The sequence below is a fragment of the Nansenia antarctica genome (assembly GCF_963989245.1).
Source record: "Nansenia antarctica genome assembly, chromosome: 5".
NCBI classification, from domain to species: Eukaryota; Metazoa; Chordata; class Actinopteri; order Argentiniformes; family Microstomatidae; genus Nansenia; species Nansenia antarctica.
This window is the reverse complement of record NC_137690.1, coordinates 46,660,445-46,679,569: the sequence shown is the minus strand read 5'-3', so window position 1 is coordinate 46,679,569 and position 19,125 is coordinate 46,660,445. Positions and strand designations below refer to the sequence as shown.

General features: G+C 43.2%; 1 protein-coding gene across 1 annotated transcript; it reads left to right on the top strand.

Moving 5' to 3' along the window:
• Positions 1 to 1,940: 1,940 nt before the first annotated feature.
• Positions 1,941 to 18,542, top strand: sptssb (serine palmitoyltransferase, small subunit B; the record flags this gene model as incomplete). The annotated part of the gene is made up of 2 exons (XM_080531645.1): positions 1,941 to 2,186; positions 18,495 to 18,542. The coding sequence occupies 2 exons, from the start codon at positions 1,941 to 1,943 to the stop codon at positions 18,540 to 18,542; spliced, it is 294 nt and encodes a 97-aa protein (XP_080387771.1).
• Positions 18,543 to 19,125: the final 583 nt, after the last annotated feature.

Here is a 19,125-nt window from a genome sequence, read left to right as displayed (position 1 = left end):
GCATGGGTTTATTTGTTATAAAGCGTTCATTATGCTATAACGTTTTATGATTTTGGTCCATGCTTTGCCGTTGAAAAATGTGAGTAGCCTGTTCATCCTTGCGTTCTCTACTCTGACAACGTTATATGTCATTGGCTCCGCTCTCGTGGGCGTCCACTCGTTACAAGTTGTGTACTGAATGTGTCTTATTGAGGATAAACCTGATGATGTGTATTACTATATAGAAATGAGCTTCAGTTATTGGGGTGTAACGGAATGAGGTAGGGCTACGTCACTCGGCGTTGGTACACAGCGATGCAGCGTGCGCAATCCCTGTGGTGGTGGGTAGCCTACCGTACTTCTATTCATCTGTGAAGCGCAGTCATCTAATTTGCTGAACAATGTGCGCGCCTGGATGGATCCATAATATATATATATATCCCTCCCAGTCTGGTGTATCAATTCGTTGACGTTGAACTTTGAACTTTATGTCCTGTCAAATCTGAATGTCTTTGATTAGGGGCTTGTCTTTACCTCCAAATATAAACGAGGATTTTATTCCGATTTATTAGCTCGTTTTTTTCAACCGGGTAGACTACCCTGTTGTATGCGTGCAATGTACTGATGATATCAATGTGTTCTCATATCAACCAGATATCATTGTCTGCGCTTTACGCATGCTTCGGGTGGAGCGGGTAACGATGACGACAATAGGATGACTAGGCTATCAACAGGTGGACTCACCTGTCTGCTCCGCCCACTCTGGATTTAACCACAGTACATGTCCCCCAACATGATATTGAATACAACATCGTCCATCCAGAGTTATCTAGCCCATTCTAAGTGTTAGAACGTTTAGAATCAGAATCAGAATTCTTTTTATTGCCAAGTATATTTGCACAATACAGGAAATTGACTTGGTGAGGTTAGTGCATAGGACATAAAAACAAAACAATATCCGCATCCTTACCATTGTATACAGGTCTATAATCGAACAGTGATACCAATCACACAATTAAATTAGACAGCATGTGTGAGTGGAATGATGGAAGCATGGTGTTTTGACGTAGGAAGAATGCAGGTGAATCAAGGCCATGGCTCATTAGGTTGTTTATCTTGTAAACATGCTGTAGCCTACTATTGACAATCTTCCTGCAACAAATGGTGGATTGCTGATTCACATGCTTGGTATTCAAATGTATTGATTGTAAGTCGCTTTGGAATAAGGCGTCTGCTAAATGCCAAAAATGTAAATGTAAATGAAATGAAAGGTGGGACATTTTCTTCAGGGTTTCTTGCTCTCTCTCTCTCTCCCTCTCCCCCTCTCTCTCTCCCCATCTCTCTCTCCCCCTCTCTCTCTCCCTCCCTCTCCCTCTCTCTCCCCCTCTCTCTCTCCCCCCCCTCTCTCTCTCTCTCCCCCCCTCTCTCTCTCTCTCCCCCCCTCCCTCTCTCACGGGCACAGGCTCAAGCTCACCTTTCACATGATGAGTGTTTTCCCTCTCACCGCTGGGAAAGTAGCTGGGTAATAATATGAGACTCAACCATGTTGTTTGTTAAAGTGTGTTTAGAAGATAAACACCTAGCAGTGAGAACGCTCCAGAGGCATCCCAAGGCATGCGTTTCCACATGACTGATTTTGTGTCGTCTGTCCTGTGTGTGTATGTGTGTGTGTGTTTTTGTATTGTTTGTGTTTGTGGCCATTGCGTGTCCCCTGCCTGCATTATCACCTTCCTCCATCTTTCTCTCTCTCTTTCACACTCTCCACACCTCTCTCTCTTTCTATCCATCTCTCTTAATCTCGCTCTCATCCTCCCCACTCTCTCCACCTCTCTCTGTCTCTCTTACTCTCCATACCTCTCTCCATACCTCTCACCACCTTCTCTGTCTCTCTTACTCTCCATACCTCTCACCACCCTCTCCATCTCTTTCCCCCCCCTCCCCTGCTCGTGGCCAGCGTCCGAATGGCCTATAAGTCGGTGCGGGAGTACGTGCGCTGGCTGTACTACCAGTACCTCCTGGTGACCTGTGTGTACGTGCTGGAGCCCTGGGAGCGCTCCCTCTTCCTCTCCGTCCTCCTCTCCGCCGTCGTCATGGTGACGTACACCTCATACGTCTACCTGCCCATCCACCTGTACCTGGCCCTGGAGTTCTTCTCCGGGATCTGCGGGGGTCTGTCCTCCCCCCCCCACCCCCCCGGGAGCCAGGGGGTACACGGGGATGGAGGGATGGACGGAGGGAGGTGGAGGGGGGGAGGGGGGGGAGGAGGAGGAGGAGGAGGGTGGGAAGGGGAAAGGCAGGGAGGGGGTTGGCCTGAGCGATGACCTGATTCTATGACCTCTGACCCCCCCCCCCCCCTCCTTCCACCACACCTCCCCCTCCCCCTCCCCCTCCACCTCCAATGTCAAGTACCAAAACTGTTTGCATTTATTTATGTCATATCTGTGTTTTTCTCTTGTGGCCATTATGCACTACTGAACACGTTGTTTGTGTTCTCAATTGAAAAAATGCTTTCATATAATCTCTCTCTCTCTCTCTCTCTCTCTCTCTCTCTCTCACTCTTATCTAATCATATTGATCATTAGTGGACATTTTTGATTTCTGATAGCTTGATCCTTGCTTGGTGAATCGGAGCAACACAACTGGCCAGAGCAATGTGTCTACTGTCCACTGTGTGTGTCCTCAGTTGTCCTCATATGTATGTTTTATGTACATAATGACACCCCAGCACTGCATTGTTCAGAAATACATCTGTTTTACAAATATTAATTTAACGATAACTTGGTGTTCGTTCTCCATTTCATGATTACATGCCACCTGTGTTTGTTCATTTCTATACAGGCCTTCAGTGGCCAAGAACAGAGCAATGTTGAGTCAACGTGTGTGTGTGTGTGTGTGTGTGTGTGTGTAAATTAATTAGTTTAATGTTGGCCATCATTGTTGCTCCCAGTCCATTGGACTGAGCGTGTGTGTGTGTGTGTATATATGTATATATATATATATATATATATATATATATATGTCTGCTTGTGTGTGTACGTGCGTGTGGGTCCCAGTGTGTCCTGAGCTGTGGTGAAGTGGAGGGTTTCATAAAAAAACACTAAAACAGAACAAAAGCCTTCTGGGTGGCACATTCATGTCACCAGACACTGCCGATCGCTCGCTGCATTCAGAGCAGAAACAATTAGAGGCAGTGCCACACTACACACAGTCACACACACACACACACACACACACACACACACACACACACACAGACACACAGAATCAGAATCAGAATCAGAAGACTTTATTGCCATGACATGTAAACATGTTAGGAATTTGGTTTGGGACAGTGGAGCACGGTTTACAGCAGGACAGGTGCAAGACAGGACAAGACCAACATCATAGTGCAAGAGTCATAATTAATATAAATATAAAGTGCAGAGATCAAGTGTTCATATCCAGACAGTCCAAAGCTCTCTGGGTGGGGGTGGAGGGAGGGTAGATAGATAGGGGTCAGGTCAGGGGGGGGGGGGGGGGCAGCGGCATTTAGGAGCCGGATGGCTGTGGGGAAAAAGCTGTGTGCATGTCGGGCCTTCACAGTTTTTAGGGACCGCACCCTCCTGCCTGAGGGGAGCGGGGCGAAGAGACCGTGTCCTGGGTGTGCGGGGTCAGCCATGATCTTCCTGGCCCTGACACACACACACGCACGCGCACGCGAGCGAGCGTTGCATTCAGAGCAAAAACAATTAGAGGCAGTGCCACCCAACCGGTTGGCCCCCATAGCACAGGAATTAATGCCTAGAGGCTTCACTTTACCTGGAGATTACCTGGCAGATTACTCCTCTCCTCTGCCCTGCCAACAACAACAACAACAACACAGAAAATCATCAACACATTTATGGTTTTTAAGCGGTGAGGGGGGGGGGGTGTATTCCATCAACGTTGCTAAAGGAAAATCCAGGCTTATTTATGTACATATAGTGCGTTTCGTGAGACTTGTGGGAAAAAAAGCCTGGATTTTCCTTTAGCGACATTGATGGAATACCCCCCTGGTTTCAAATAGTATCTGAAAATAATACTTTCAAATAGTATCTGAAAATAATATTTTCAAATACTAAGCAGTGCTTCAGTCGAGTTCGCCTGACACAAGGGAACCAACGGGACAGTCCCCAAAGTGCAGATCTGACACCCCAATCAAACGCTCAATTTGTATTTTTGTACTTTTTCTACTGTCTGCATGAGGAATATGCGGTACGTCCCCAGGAAAGGGGTAACCTACTGTGAAATTCTGTCACTACACTACATACTGGTACACTGGTACATACTGGTACACGCACATTGTATACACATGAACACACACATGCACACAAAAACATACACACACACACATACACACACACACACAGGCTTCTGCAGCAGGTGAAAACAGAGCCCTAAATCTCAGTGTGTGTACTCAGGGATATGAGTATTAAACCTACAGGATCTGTCCCGCCCCTAACACAAACAAACCCAATCCTGTGAAGGTGACATTCTATTTATGTTTGTTTTGAGGGGAGTGTGTGTGTGTGCGCGCGTGTGCGTGTGTGCGTGTGTGTGTGCGTCCACACACGCACACACACACACACACACACACACACACACACACACACACACAGGTGTATAGGGCCTTTCACTCCACAACTCCATCACACCCTGAGCAAACTCACATTGTTCATGGCTGGATCAAAGCCACGGAGTGTGTGCGTGCGTGTGAAATCGGAGGAAGGAATGAGGAACGGTATTATGTTTTGATACCACTCCTCATCCCATACAGTTCCATACAGAACCTCCGATTATACCTCCGCCAGCCTCGCCTGGTTGGGACCCACTGGTAGGTCAAGGCCAGGGCCTTCAAATGGCTGGTCTATCTAAGACAGGGGTCGGCAACCTGCGGCTCCGGAGCCGCATGCGGCTCTTTTGCCCATCTTCAGTGGCTCCCTGTGGCTTTGCCCACAAATTATATGGAAATGAACAACGATTATTTATTTTTTACGTTGCCGCGGTCTCTCTCCTTGAACTACAACTCCCTGCTTACGCTGTAAATGTTGTACGAGGGCCAATAAGATTCGGATATGTTGGCACATGACTAATATTTCGCATTTTGACTGGACCCAACATGAGACTGGATGTGACGGTTTTTTTTCAAGAGTAGACCTATATCCACAGGGATTGACAAATTACTGTGGCAGGCAAAGCAAGAAACTATCCACATTGTCTACAACTTTGTGGGTAGATTTATATACGGACATCAGCGACGCACATCGATGAACGGGAGCTTCCCGGTGAGCGCTATTTGCCTACTTTTAAATGCGAAAAGCAGCTTGTCTTTAGCGCAAACCGTTTCCGAATTATGAACTTCTAAAGAAGGTATGATATTTGGGAGCGCCGGCGCTCCTGTGGGTCTGAGAGGCACTGCTGAGAGGCACTGCTTAGTATTTGAAAATATTATTTTCAGATACTATTTGAAAGTATTATTTTCAGATACTATTTGAAACCAGGGGGGTATTCCATCAATGTTGCTAAAGGAAAATCCAGGCTTTTTTTCACTTAAAATAGTGAAAAGAGGATGAGGGAGGCTAGTTTTCATTTGGTACTGTAGTCTACAGTCTGTAGATTTTTCTATTTTTTGGCTGACGATCTCTTGGTTTGCTCACTTCCTCCGGATGAAATTACAAAATTATCCATATCTCATGCAAGTATAGCCAGATAAAAGTATCATCCCACCTGTTAAAAGGCACCAGAATACACGAAATTGCATCTACCCTGTTAATTTTTTGGGGGGGGAGAACCCCCCAGACCCCCTTCACACTATCCTAGTGTTTCACTTTTGTAAAGCACAATACGTTTGCATTCGGTTGTATCATGCATGTGCTAAGGCTTATGTATTTGTAGCCTACTTAGTCATTTTGATAGTAGGCTAATATAGCTAATATAGACACAGCATGTGTTGCCTTCATTATAAGGCTTATATAAGGCTTTTAATTTTTTGCGGCTCCAGACAGATTTGTTTTTTGTTTTTTTGGTCCAATATTGGCAACTTTGTATCTGACCAAATTAAAATGACATGTGGGGTTCCCCAAGGGTCAATCCTTGGCCCCCTTCTATTCAATCTCTACATGCTTCCATTGGGACACATCATAAAAAAGAACAAAATTGCCTACCACAACTATGCAGATGACACTCAAATCTACATAGCCCTCTCACCAAACGACTATAGTCGCATTGACAATCTCTGTAATTGCATTGAGCAAATAAACGCCTGGATGACACAAAACTTCCTCCAACTAAACAAGGACAAAACAGAGATAATTGTATTCGGTGCACCTGACAAAAGATCGAAAGTTAGTGCAAAACTTGATTCTCTCTCTCTTCACACTAAAAAACTGGTCAGAAATCTTGGTGTAATTCGAGACTCCGATCTAAACTTCAACAGCCACATAAACTCTAACTAAATCAGCCTACTATCACCTGAAAAACATAACAAGAATGAGAGGTTTCATGTCCAAGCAAGACCTTGAAAAACTCATCCATGCATTTGTTTCGAGTAGACTTGATTATTGTAATGGTCTACTAACAGGCCTATCTAAAGGAGCTGTTCGTAAATTGCAGCTCATCCAAAACGCCGCTGCTAGGGTCCTAACAAAAACAAAGAAATTTGAACACATTACACCAATCCTGAGATCCCTGCACTGGCTACCAGTCTCTCAGAGAATTGAATTCAAAATCCTCCTAATTACATACAAATCACAAAATACATATCAGATCTCCTCCCACCCTATATTCCCGCAAGGTCCCTAAGGTCAGCTGAGACAAATCAGCTAATAATTCCAAGAGTAAAAACAAAACACGGTGCAGCAGCTTTCAGTCACGCTGCTGCATGCTCCTGGAACAAACTCCCTGAAGAAATCAAACAGGCCCAAACCCTTAAAATATTTACTTCATGTTTTGCACCAGTTATGATTAAACACACACACTTCTATCAATGTCTTTTTTCCATTAACTATTGTCTTTTTAAATGTTTTATCTATTTACTTCTTATATTTGCTTTTATTCATTGTAATTTTTATTTTCTTATGCTCCTCTTGCTGTAATTTTAAATAATGTATGTAAAGCACTTTGAATTGCCCCTGTTGTATGAAATGTGCTATACAAATAAACTTGCCTTGCCTTGCCTTTCAACATTTTGGGTTGCCGACGCCTGATCTAAGAGAAGGGCCAAACAGTTAGCAAAGTACTGCTCAGTATCTGCTGTTATTGATAGCCGCTCAATATGGAGAAGGCGGTGCTTCTTGTACCCATGAGCTGAATACTGTCTGTTTTACAGTATTGATACTGTATCTGTCAAATCCACTGTAATCATCACTTAGTGTGAATAACATCCTGTGTGTAGCAGAACTGGTTGTTGACTGTTTTCATAATGTCAAAATGCACTGATAGTATTTATGTCCTTTAGATATTGTACATGTATGTGGACATAAATAAAGCATTTAAAATGTGTGTATGTGTGTGGGGGGGGGATGGATAGTCGTTTTATTTAAAAAAAGAGAAAGAAAAGAAAGAAAATAATATAAATATATATAAAGTGGTATATATACTGTATATATATATATATATATATATATATATATATATATATATATATATATATATATATATATATATATATATATATATATATATATATAAAGATGTTGGGCACACCCAAATCCGAATTTTTATGTTTTAAGAAAAATAAAGGTTGTTGTTATTATTGTTATTATTAGATATTATTATTGCAAATTACAATTTCACTTTTATCACCTATAACTAAATTTATATCAAGTTATATCATTAGAGACCAAGGTCTTGGCTGTACAGCAATGTACCGGTGCAACCACCTCATTTTTTATTTTTTTCATAAAATAAGTGTTTTTCCAGTCATTACTTTGTTTTTGTCAACGCTGTCAGCAGACACAATAAAACGTTTTTATTTTTTATTTAGTCTAATATGTATTTAGAGCTTTTAAATCATTATCTGGCATACTACGTACACATATACTGTATGCTGTTAAATGTTGAATATTCACTTTTGCTAATCTTTATACTGTTTCACGTGTGCTCCTTTAAACAGACAAAGTAATGTTTTTTTAACCTAAAAACACATTTTTGTATTAAAAGAGACAATTACTTTAATAACTCAACAGCATTGAAGAAACAGATTACAAGCATATTCATTTAAAACAAATAAAACTCCCTCTGACGGTGGTGACAGTGGCCTCATTACAACATACAATTCCAAAATGTATACCACTCAAGTCAATGCCTTCTTGCTTAACAACTTCATTTAACATTTTGGTACAACAAATAACAATTGTGAGCACTGTGATAAACATTTAATAAGGAGCATAAGGTACAATTAAGCAATATCATCATATTGGGTGAAATTACATAAATAAGAATAAAATAGAGGTTAATGAAACATTATAGGCCATATTGGTATTTATTGTGGTAAAAAAAAATATTTTTGTCATTTGGAGGTTTTTGTCACCACCGTCAGACAGTATGTCACCACCGTCAGACAGTATGTCACCACGTCAGACAGTATGTCACCACGTCAGACAGTATGTCACCACGTCAGACAGTATGTCACCACGTCAGACAGAAAAGCTGACGGTGGTGACAAAAACCTACTCTTTTATATGATATGCATGAGCTGTTCACATTAGCCATCTTATTTCCCCTCTGTTGCTAGCTACCCCAGACCTCTTCTTAAGAAGTATACATTTATGTCATAATCTAATCTAATATTTTCTATACAAAAGAGACGGTGTTGACATGTTATGGTTGTGACAGTAGCAGTGTCAAAAAATAAGTTAAATAGCAAACTTACAGGAGCTTGAGTGATCTTGAAGCATGTAGTAAAGCTGAAGGTTTGAAAAGGGGGTCCTCAGGAATGTAGTTGACCTTGCAGTTGCCTGATTTTATTGCTTTTTATAAATATCTGATGGTGGTGACGAATAGCCTATGTGGGACACATTTTGAGCAACCACAAAATAATGGTAAATATTGTTCAGAATTCACTGTTTGTAGTTTTTAATACACATTACAATGTACTCTTTCATTTGGTAAGTATATTATTCAATTCAATTATTACTTTTAGTTTTTTTAATCAAGTTGAAATGATTATCTCCTATCCGAGGACAACTGATTTTGTCGGCAATGGGCCAGCATATAATCATTAAAAAATACAAATTAAAAATAAACCTATGAAAGAACCTTACATTTGTGCAAAAGACCCTCAAATCAAATCAAATCAAATTTTATTTGTATAGCGCATTTCTTACAAGATGCAAGTCAATGCGCTTCACATACTGACAGAGCCGCAAGCAGGCAAAAGTAAAGAAAACCTGTACACTATGTAGCCAAGAAAATTCCCTTGCAGCCCTCTACACATAGAGCGACTACTAACCAGTTTGCCTACCAGCACCCAGCGCCGGTGGACCCCCCCCCCCCGGGGAGCCCCCGCCGCCCCACACACCCAGCCCGCCCCACCACCAGCACACCCGGCCCAGCCAAGCAAGCACAGACCATAAAGGCCCCGCACAAGGACGGCCAAGCAGGTGCCCCGGCGGCGGAATAAACCAGGCACACGGGGCACCACCGGTGCATAGCAAGCAAGCAAGGGCGAAAAACCTGTACACCATGTATCCAGGAAAAGTTCCTTGCATATTATCGGCGTACACACGGTCCATAAATGTAGTGTTATATCTGCATCGTTCTGCAACCAGCATGGGCACAGGTCCTGCCAAAAGAGAATCTCAAGCGTAGTTATGATGCAACAACACAATAAAGATGACAGCAATACAACCTGGTGGTGGTCCAGGTACATCCTGGCACCGGTTCTGGTACTGCTCTAGGTGCTAGATAGAGACAGTGCCTCATCAGCACCCAGGTCCTTTTTCCTGTCAACACAAGATCTCAAAGCACGAGTATGGTGTAATAGCATAGTGATCCTAGTTCTATAATGTCCAATGTCTCCCGTAGTAACAAAAGGCGACATTGAATAAGTAGGTTTTAAGGTCTCGCTTAAACATTTCCTGAGTTTTAGACAACCTAAGGCCCTCAGGTAGGGTGTTCCACAATCTAGGAGCGTACTGTATATGCTAAAAGCTGATCCTCCAAATCTCTTAGTCCTAGCCTCTGGTACTATTAGAAGTTCCGTGCCACTAGACCTTAGGGGTCTAGCTGGTGTGTATCTTATGAGCATGTCCACCATGTATTTGGGCGCGTCGCAATGGAGTGATTTATAGACTAATAAAAGGATCTTAAAGTCTATTCTATAACTGACAGGGAGCCAGTGTAGTGATCTCAGGACAGGTGTGATGTGCGCTCTTCGTTTGGTCCTAGTAAGGACACGAGCAGCAGCATTCTAAACCATTTGTAGTCTACTAATCATTTTTTTGGGGAGACCTGTCAGGAGAGCATTACAGTAATCTAGCCTACTAGTAACAAACGCATGCATTAATTTTTCAGTATCTGCCTGGGAGAGATATGATTGTACCTTAGTGATGTTTCTTAAGTGGTAAAAGGATGTTTTAATAGTATTATTAATGGGTTAGGGTTTCAAAATGTAGATCTGGGTTAATTATGACACCAAGATTCCTAGCCTGACACTTAGTGTTAATAGCTAGTGTTTTCAAATGTGCAGATAATATCTCTCTCCCAGTTTTCTCACCAATGATCAATACCTCTGTTTTTTCTTGATTGAGTTGGAGAAAATGTTGTGTCATCCAAATATTAATATCAGCAATACAATCTATCAGGTGGTCGACCATCTCGTAGTCGTTGGGAGTTACTGAGATATAAAGCTGAGTGTCATCAGCATAGCTATGGTAGTTAACGCTATGCCTCTTGATAACAGAACTGAGGGGTAGCATGTATAGGCTAAAAAGCAACAGTCCTAAAATGGACCCCTGGGGATCTCCACAGGTTGCGCTATAATCTTTTTACTTATGGTCACCAAGGGCTACAAAGTAGTCTCGGTCAGCCAGGTAAGTCCTGAACCAGTTTAAGACCGGACCAGAGAGGCCAACCCAGTTTTCAAGTCAATAAGTATGTAATGGTCTACCGTATCAAAGGCTAAGTCTAAGAGTACAAGAATCAAGAGTTTTTTCGAGTCTGCATTAATCCTAAGGTCATTAGTTACCTTAAGCAAAGCAGTTTCTGTACTGTGGTATGAATGAATGAAAACCTTTATTGTCCCCAATGGGGAAATGTTGTTGTCAAACAGCTTAGTTAGGGCAGACAGAAATCGAATAAATAGATAAAACAGTGCAGGCTCAATAAGTGCAAGATAAAGTGCTCAAGTGCATGTAGTCCAAGTAGCAGTCTTAACGGCCTCTCAGCTCCAGGTCTCCCCCACCCTGCAGGGCCTGTATGATCGGAAACCTGACTGAAGTGAGTCATATCTATTATTTAAGACTAAAAATTCATGAAGCTGTTTGTACGCTGCCTTTTCTAAAATGTTGCTGAGAAAAGTGAGATTGGATATTGGTCTACAGTTTTTTGGATCAACTGGATCTAGGTTACTTTTCTTCAGGGTGGGTCTAACCAGGGCAGTTTTAAGCACCGCTGGAAAAATCCCTTTAAGTAGGGAGTGATTTACAATGCCTAGTATGTCATCAGACACCGATTCAAAAATGTCCTTAAAGAAGGTGGTAGGAATAGGGTCAAGAGGACACATAGACAGTTTAAGCTGTGACACAATTTTGCCTAATGTTTCAGTACTAATCATGGTGAACATGCTCATAGTCATGTTCTGTGGTGGCGGATCTACAGTGTTACACAAACCTAGGCTTGCCTGAGTAATACACATTCTAATATTTGTTATCTTATCCCTGAAGTGGGCTGCAAATTCCTCGCATTTGGTGGCAGAGGCTGCGCCGTCTAGTGTTCTAGGAGCAGGGTTTACAAGGCAATCAATTGTCGAGAACAAGACCCTGGGGTTATTCTTGTTTGTAGATATTATATTTGAGAAATGATTTTTCCTAGCATTTCGCATTGCCAGGTTAAAGGCAGATAGATGTTCTTTAAAAATATTCTGATCAACCTGTAATTTGCTCTTTCTCCATCTGCGCTCAGCTTTCCCTTAAGGAGAAATGTTCTCTTAAGGAGATTTATTTCACTGTTTCTCCATGGTGCTCTCCTCTTGGCTCCAACCTTTTTTAGTTTGGTAGGTGCCAGGGAGTCTAGGGCCATTTTTACTTTATTGTTAAAGGTAATTACTAAGTCATTTTCATATAAAGTGGGAGTTGTGTGATTACTGTTCATTAAAGCTTTGAAATTCTCAGCCACTGCAGGGGTTGGCGGCCTGGTTAGGTGGCCTGTTTCTGGTAGGAAGCTAGCAGGGGGGCCTGGTTTCGGCGGCCTGTTTCGGCGGCCTGTATACAGTTACCGTTAGAATAGGTGGTTGGCATGCCATAACTGTGGCATGATATTCAAAAGAGGAGAATATATCAAAGGATATGCTCTTGCAATTTAGATTATTTGAAGCTATGGTAGCTGTTCCTCCCCCCCTTTTTCCATTTCTGATTGATTGGAGGGGGGGTGGGGGCGGAGACACGAACTGCAGTTTGCTGGCGGCGTGATGGACCCTCTGATTATAACTTTGATTCTTTTTATTCATGAAAATGTTATTCATTTCCAACAGAATTAGCACTTTTGTTAGTGGGACATGTTTTTGCCAAAGTTTCAAGAATATTTCGTATGTGTATGTGTATGTGTATGTGTATGTGTGTATGTGTATGTGTGTATGTGTATGTGTATGTGTATGTGTGTGTATGTGTATGTATGTGTGTGTGTATGTGTATATGTGTGTATGTGTGTGTGTTTGTGTGTGTATGTGTATGTGTGTGTGTATGTGTGTGTGTCGGGGGGGTGGGGGGCATAAAGATCTCGCCTAGGGCTCCAAAAAGATTGGGGCCGGCCCTGATGCAGGCTGTGGTTGAGAGGAACGTCTGAATCACTGTGCTTCCCTCTATCTGCGTTCCATATCAGGTCACTTCAGAACAGGAGTGGTTGGCCTGATAACCCTGGCAGGGCTGCCGGGGCGTGAACAAACACACTGGGAGCTTTTCCTTGCCACTGGGCCCTATATTTAATCATGACTGTATCTATATGATGTGTTTATTTTACCCCATAACCTGATTTCTTTCCATTAGGAAATGTAGCCCTGTTACTTCTGGCAGGGGGACCACCAACAGAAATTAGCCTATGGCTATAATTTGGTACATTTACACTGATGATATGTGCGTTCCATTTAAGTGTTCATTAATGTACTGTGTCCCCCTTGAACAAATAAATCAAAATCAAAAATAAATCTAAATGTTCTTCCCTCCTGAGGAGTAATTGTTCTCCCTGTGGCTTACTCCTGGTGGTTCTACATGTGTGGTTTGGTGTTAGTGCAGATTGTTTGTGTTGTATTTATTGTTGAGTATTGTTTTTTGTTGTAAAGCACTTTGTCTGACATTTTGTCTATGTAAAAAAAGTGCTGTACTCATATATTTGGTTGATTGATTGAGCTGTCAATGTGTCAATGCTGTCAGTGTGCTAGCAGAGGAGGCTAGCGGAGGTAGAAATCGGAGGACGGGCTCATTGTGAAGCATGGGACGGAATGAGGTATCGAACGTCCACCAGCCTCCCCTGGTGGTGCTACATTTACATTTACATTTTGGGCATTTAGCAGACGCCTTTAAACTAAAGTGACTTACAACAAATACATTTGAATCATCTATCCATCAGTCATAGCAGGAACAAGTCATCTATGTTCGGGCCTGGGGCCATTGGCAGTCGTCGTGCTAGAAGAAGGAAGTTCTTTTTTCTTTTTTGCTACTGTACCACAGACAGATGATAATAATAGATAATAAAATGGTTAGGATTCCGTGGTCAGACCATCGCTGACACGCTGCCAAACCGGTCATGCTGGATGATATGGAAGACCATGCCCGCAAAAAACGGCTCGTCTCCACACGTGATATTTTGACGCCTCAAGGCGTCAATTCCACACGTGTTGCCTGTCATAGCCAACGGGCTGTTCCATTCTACTGATGTCTGGGTGTTAGAAAGGAAGCCTTTTGTGGTTTAAAGGCAGTTGGCAAACAGCTTTTAGGTGCATTACCAGTTAACTTTATAATAGTTACCTTTAGAACGATGATGCTGTTTAAACAACAAAAGAAGAAGAAGCAACGAGGACTGGTAACATTCAGGGGAGGCTGGTTCATTAGGGGCAATTGGACAATGCCCCACCAAAGGGAGAAGAGAGAGATTTTTTTTCTATGACTTCTAGACAGTGTTGCTTCTGAATATCATAGTCCAATCAGCTAGTGTTCTGTGGCGTATATCATAGTCCAATCAGCTAGTGTTCTGTGGAGTATGTTCCAATCAGCTTCAAGTCCCGCCCCTTTCGGGGCAACTTTCACACTACGCGAAATTGCACTAGGCTGTTCTCGTAGACTTGCATGTAAAATCTATTTTGGTAACTTCAGGCCATTCGGTCATTTGTCTATGGGGTTTTGGGACATGCACAAAGAATCGTACGTGCTTACGTCATGTCATACGGACGTTCGTTCACCTGCTTTACCATCGCTATGGCGGCTAGTAATGTTCTGAACAACTCGGTTGAATCTTTAAAAGAAACACCGTTCAGCCGTCGTAGCAACCAGGAGAAATTAACAGTAAAGGAATTAGGACCACCCAGACCAAATTTAATTATAAAGCAAGTTTATACAAAGGCAGGGAAAATTGGAAAATCGTATAACCGAGGATTTAGGAGGATTTCTTTCTGTAAACAAATTGAACAAATGGATTAGAAGGAGGCATCTTTTGTTCCGAACTTGAGGATATTACAACTGGACCTATTACCGAAGTCAAACTTCGTTTGTGGTCGCAATCTCCGCGGCTGTTAGGCTGCTACTGTTGGTGTTTTGCGAAGCCAGAATACACAAACTCGACCTGAAGGTAAGAGAGTCAGCTAAGATAAAAGCTACTTCAAACATTTAGTAATATCGTCAGCATGGTACGTTTTCTATTGTCGTCTTTTAGCTTGTTTGTTTATGTATTCAGCACACGCACACACACACACACACACGCACACACGCACACACGCACACACACACACACACACACACACACACACACACACACTCACACTCACACACTCACTAGAGGGGATGAAGAGGTCTGTACAGGGGGGTAGGGGGGATGAAGAGGTCTGTACAGGGGGGTAGAGGGGATAAAGAGGTCTGTACAGGGGGGTAGAGGGGATGAAGAGGTCTGTACAGGGGGGTAGAGGGGATGGAGAGGTCTGTACAGGGGGGGTAGAGGGGATGGAGAGGTCTGTACAGGGGGGTAGGGGGGATGAGGAGGTATGTAGAGGTGGGTAGGGGGGATGAAGAGGTCTGTAGAGGTGGGTAGGGGGGATGAAGAGGTCTGTAGAGGTGGGTAGGGGGGATGAAGAGGTCTGTACAGGGGGGTAGAGGGGATGAAGAGGTCTGTACAGGGGGGTAGAGGGGATGAAGAGGTCTGTACAGGGGGGTAGAGGGGATGGAGAGGTCTGTACAGGGGGGTAGGGGGGATGAGGAGGTATGTACAGGGGGGTAGAGGGGATGAAGAGGTCTGTACAGGGGGGTAGAGGGGATGAAGAGGTCTGTACAGGGGGGGTAGAGGGGATGGAGAGGTCTGTACAGGGGGGTAGGGGGGATGAGGAGGTATGTACAGGGGGGTAGAGGGGATGAAGAGGTCTGTACAGGGGGGTAGGGGGGATGAGGAGGTATGTACAGGGGGGTAGAGGGGATGAAGAGGTCTGTAGAGGAGGGTAGAGGGGATGGAGAGGTCTGTACAGGGGGTAGAGGGGATGGAGAGGTCTGTAGAGGTGGGTAGAGGAGATGTAGAGGTGGGTAGAGGTGATGAAGAGGTCTGTAGAGGTGGGTAGAGGGGATGAAGAGGTCTGTACAGGGGGGTAGAGGGGATGAAGAGGTCTGTAGAGGTGGGTAGAGGGGATGAAGAGGTCTGTACAGGGGGGTAGAGGGGATGGCGAGGTCTGTACAGGGGGGTAGAGCTATTCTCATGCTAAAATCGACTGTAAATCCAGATTTTAAAGTTGATATTCTTCCCCGTGGAGCATGCCCCCATAACCTGTGCCCCACCCAAAATGTTTAGCACCAGCCGCCACTGGTAACATTACAAGCAGACATAGATTTCGAAATCTATGTATGTTTGTAATGTTACCTAGAAAGGAAGCCTTTTGTGGTTTAAAGGCAGTTGGCAAACAGCTTTTAGGTGCATTACCAGTTAACTTTATAATAGTTACCTTTAGAACGATGATGCTGTTTAAACAACAAAAGAAGAAGAAGCAACGAGGACTGGTAACATTACAAGCAGACATAGATTTCGAAATCTATGTATGTTTGTAATGTTACCAGTCCTACCACTAGGCGTCACTATGCCATATATAATGTATATTCTCATGTATATACACATATAATTTTGCTTTCACTTTAGATTAAAGGAGAGATAGATAATACATAGAGAATTGTATGAGAAAAACAATGGTCCAAACCCCATGGTTTGTATGGTTCAAAAGTTATCATGGTTTACCTCTTTCCATGCCAATTACTGGAATTGATCTCAATAGAATCTCGACCTAACAAGTGGTCACTGCAATAAAGATTTGAAAAATTATGATAACCATCTTATTGTCTTAGTTTAATGTCATTTCAATACTGCTTCAATACTAACGTTGAAATTACAGTCTTAAAACAATAAGTACATCGAAAACATATACACAGAGCATGTATGTTTACACATGTAAGACAAAGAAAAGAAAATTCGATTTTTCTATTGTCCCCTATTTCCTGGGGCTCATATAGATTTTACTAATTAGTAGATTAGATTAGATCAGCAAATGTCTGTCCAGCGATTGATATGAAGGGGTGAAAAGTAGGGGAGGATGACATTGAAAGACAACATTATGGCCCATTGGCATATGAACATCTAAGCAATATCACACGAGAGGGAGTGCTGTTATACTTAATATCAGCACGGCTGTGATAGGTACGAGGCGCAGTTCTACAGCGCCATTTATTACTTAACAGTAATAAGCTAGAACAGATTATGATTTGTTTGTTTATTTAATAATTTATTTTGGCAAGGGGACATCACTTTGCTTGACATTTTGGTATCAACTAAGGTAAACAAACTCATAGTCATGTTACATGGTGGCGGATGTTCAGTGCAAAACAAATTTGGTCTTGCCTGAGTAATACACATTCTGATATCTTATCCCCTTTCTCTTATCTTATCCCCTGACTCTTAGTAACAACAACAAGGTACAAGGTTCATTTATTGGCATTCTATAACACAGGGATGCACAATGAGATGCAAGATATAGTCCTTACAGTCCCAGTAGGTCTCAGGTCCTTACAGTCCCAGTAGGTCTCAGGTGTGTGTGTGTGTGTGTGTGTGTGTGTGTGTGTGTGTGTGTGTGTGTGTCCGTGCTCCGTTCTACATCAGCACCAGACAACAACAGCCCCAGCAGGTCTCTCAGGTCCTCTGATCAGGGTTTGCTGGTTGTCTCCCGTGCCAGACTGAAGACCCAGGGTGATAGAGCATTCAGACAGACAGACAGACAGACAGACCCAGGGTGATAGAGCATTACAAACCGTGGCTCCCAAACTCTTTGTGACTTTGTGACCCTTGGTCTGGGAAAGGTGCTGTCCAAATACATTTTACTTACTTACTTACTTCTGTATCTCTTGCCAGATTGCAGCAGGGTGAACACCCTGTTGCTGGGGTTGGTATTGTCGATAGCAGTGCACACTGAGGTCATTTAATTTTTCAATAAATATAGGCTATATGGGATGAAAACATAGAAAATGGAATGTACATTTATTTTGAACATTGTTGTGTGACAGTGCTGTGGTTTTTGTAGGCTTGGGACACTGGGTCTCTACAGATTGTTTCTCTATGATAAAGTGTGGGCTATTGCACAACAAACATGACACAATTGGTTATGGAAGGCAAACCTAGGCCACCAACCACCTCTGTCAGGGGTTCATTTTACTACTTCCTCATCGTCCGACATTGCTAGTCTCACACATTCACTAAATGTGCCGTTGCAATTCGAAAGAAAAGCCTGCAATGCCATCCTCACGAAGTTGGTCTGCTTGTGAAACTTTACTCCCCCGCGAGAAGTTTTCAAATCGGCTCGCCCGTAGGTAATTTATGCGCAACGTACCCCTACGCTGTTGTCGACAGCAATGACGCGACACTCCTCATTAATATGTATGAGTGCCTTGATTCAAGGTCCCTCATTGGCTATGATACGCGAGTCCATTTTAGCGGAGAGGGCTTTCCATAGGATGATGTTGCAGGCGGCGTGACGTTCGCCACGGCGTCTCCAGACTCTTTCACGTCTGCATGCGCATGTGCTCAGTGTGACCCTGCTCTCATCTGTGAAGACAAACGGGGCGCCGACGGCGAACCTGCCAATTCTGCTGTTCTCTTAGACTGAGATCATTCATTGCAGTGAGTGCATATGTTTCTGAGTATACATGGTCCCAGCGGGAATCGTACCCCCAACCTACATGTCCAGCGTGTCTGTGTTATGGCCGCATTCCAATGATTAATTTGAATTTATTTCATGGCTGATAAAATATTGTTTGTTGTCTACGGCTGCTACCTTGTCAGAGACTCAGCCCAGGAGTGCGCTTGTGGCGTGTGACTGCATTGGGTTGGGATGGATGAATGGATGGATGGATCGGGCGGCTGTGGCTCAGGAGGTAGAGCCGGTGTCTAATGATGGCAGCAGCTTGGCGGTTCGAACCCAGGCTGGCTACGTGTTGAGCTGTCCTTGAGCAAGGCACTGAACCCCTAATTGCTCCAGGGTCGCCATCTATGGCTGACCCTCCTCGCCTCCTCGCCTAATGATTGCATGGCAATAAAACAAAACAAAACAAAAACGTTTTATCCAACACAAATTCACCTCGTGCATTTTACACTAGCGTGTTCGGGAGGGGACAGGAGGAAGTGAAAACGTATCTAGTCCTGCCCCCCTTCCTTACAATATGTTACAACATTTCAAAAATAGAG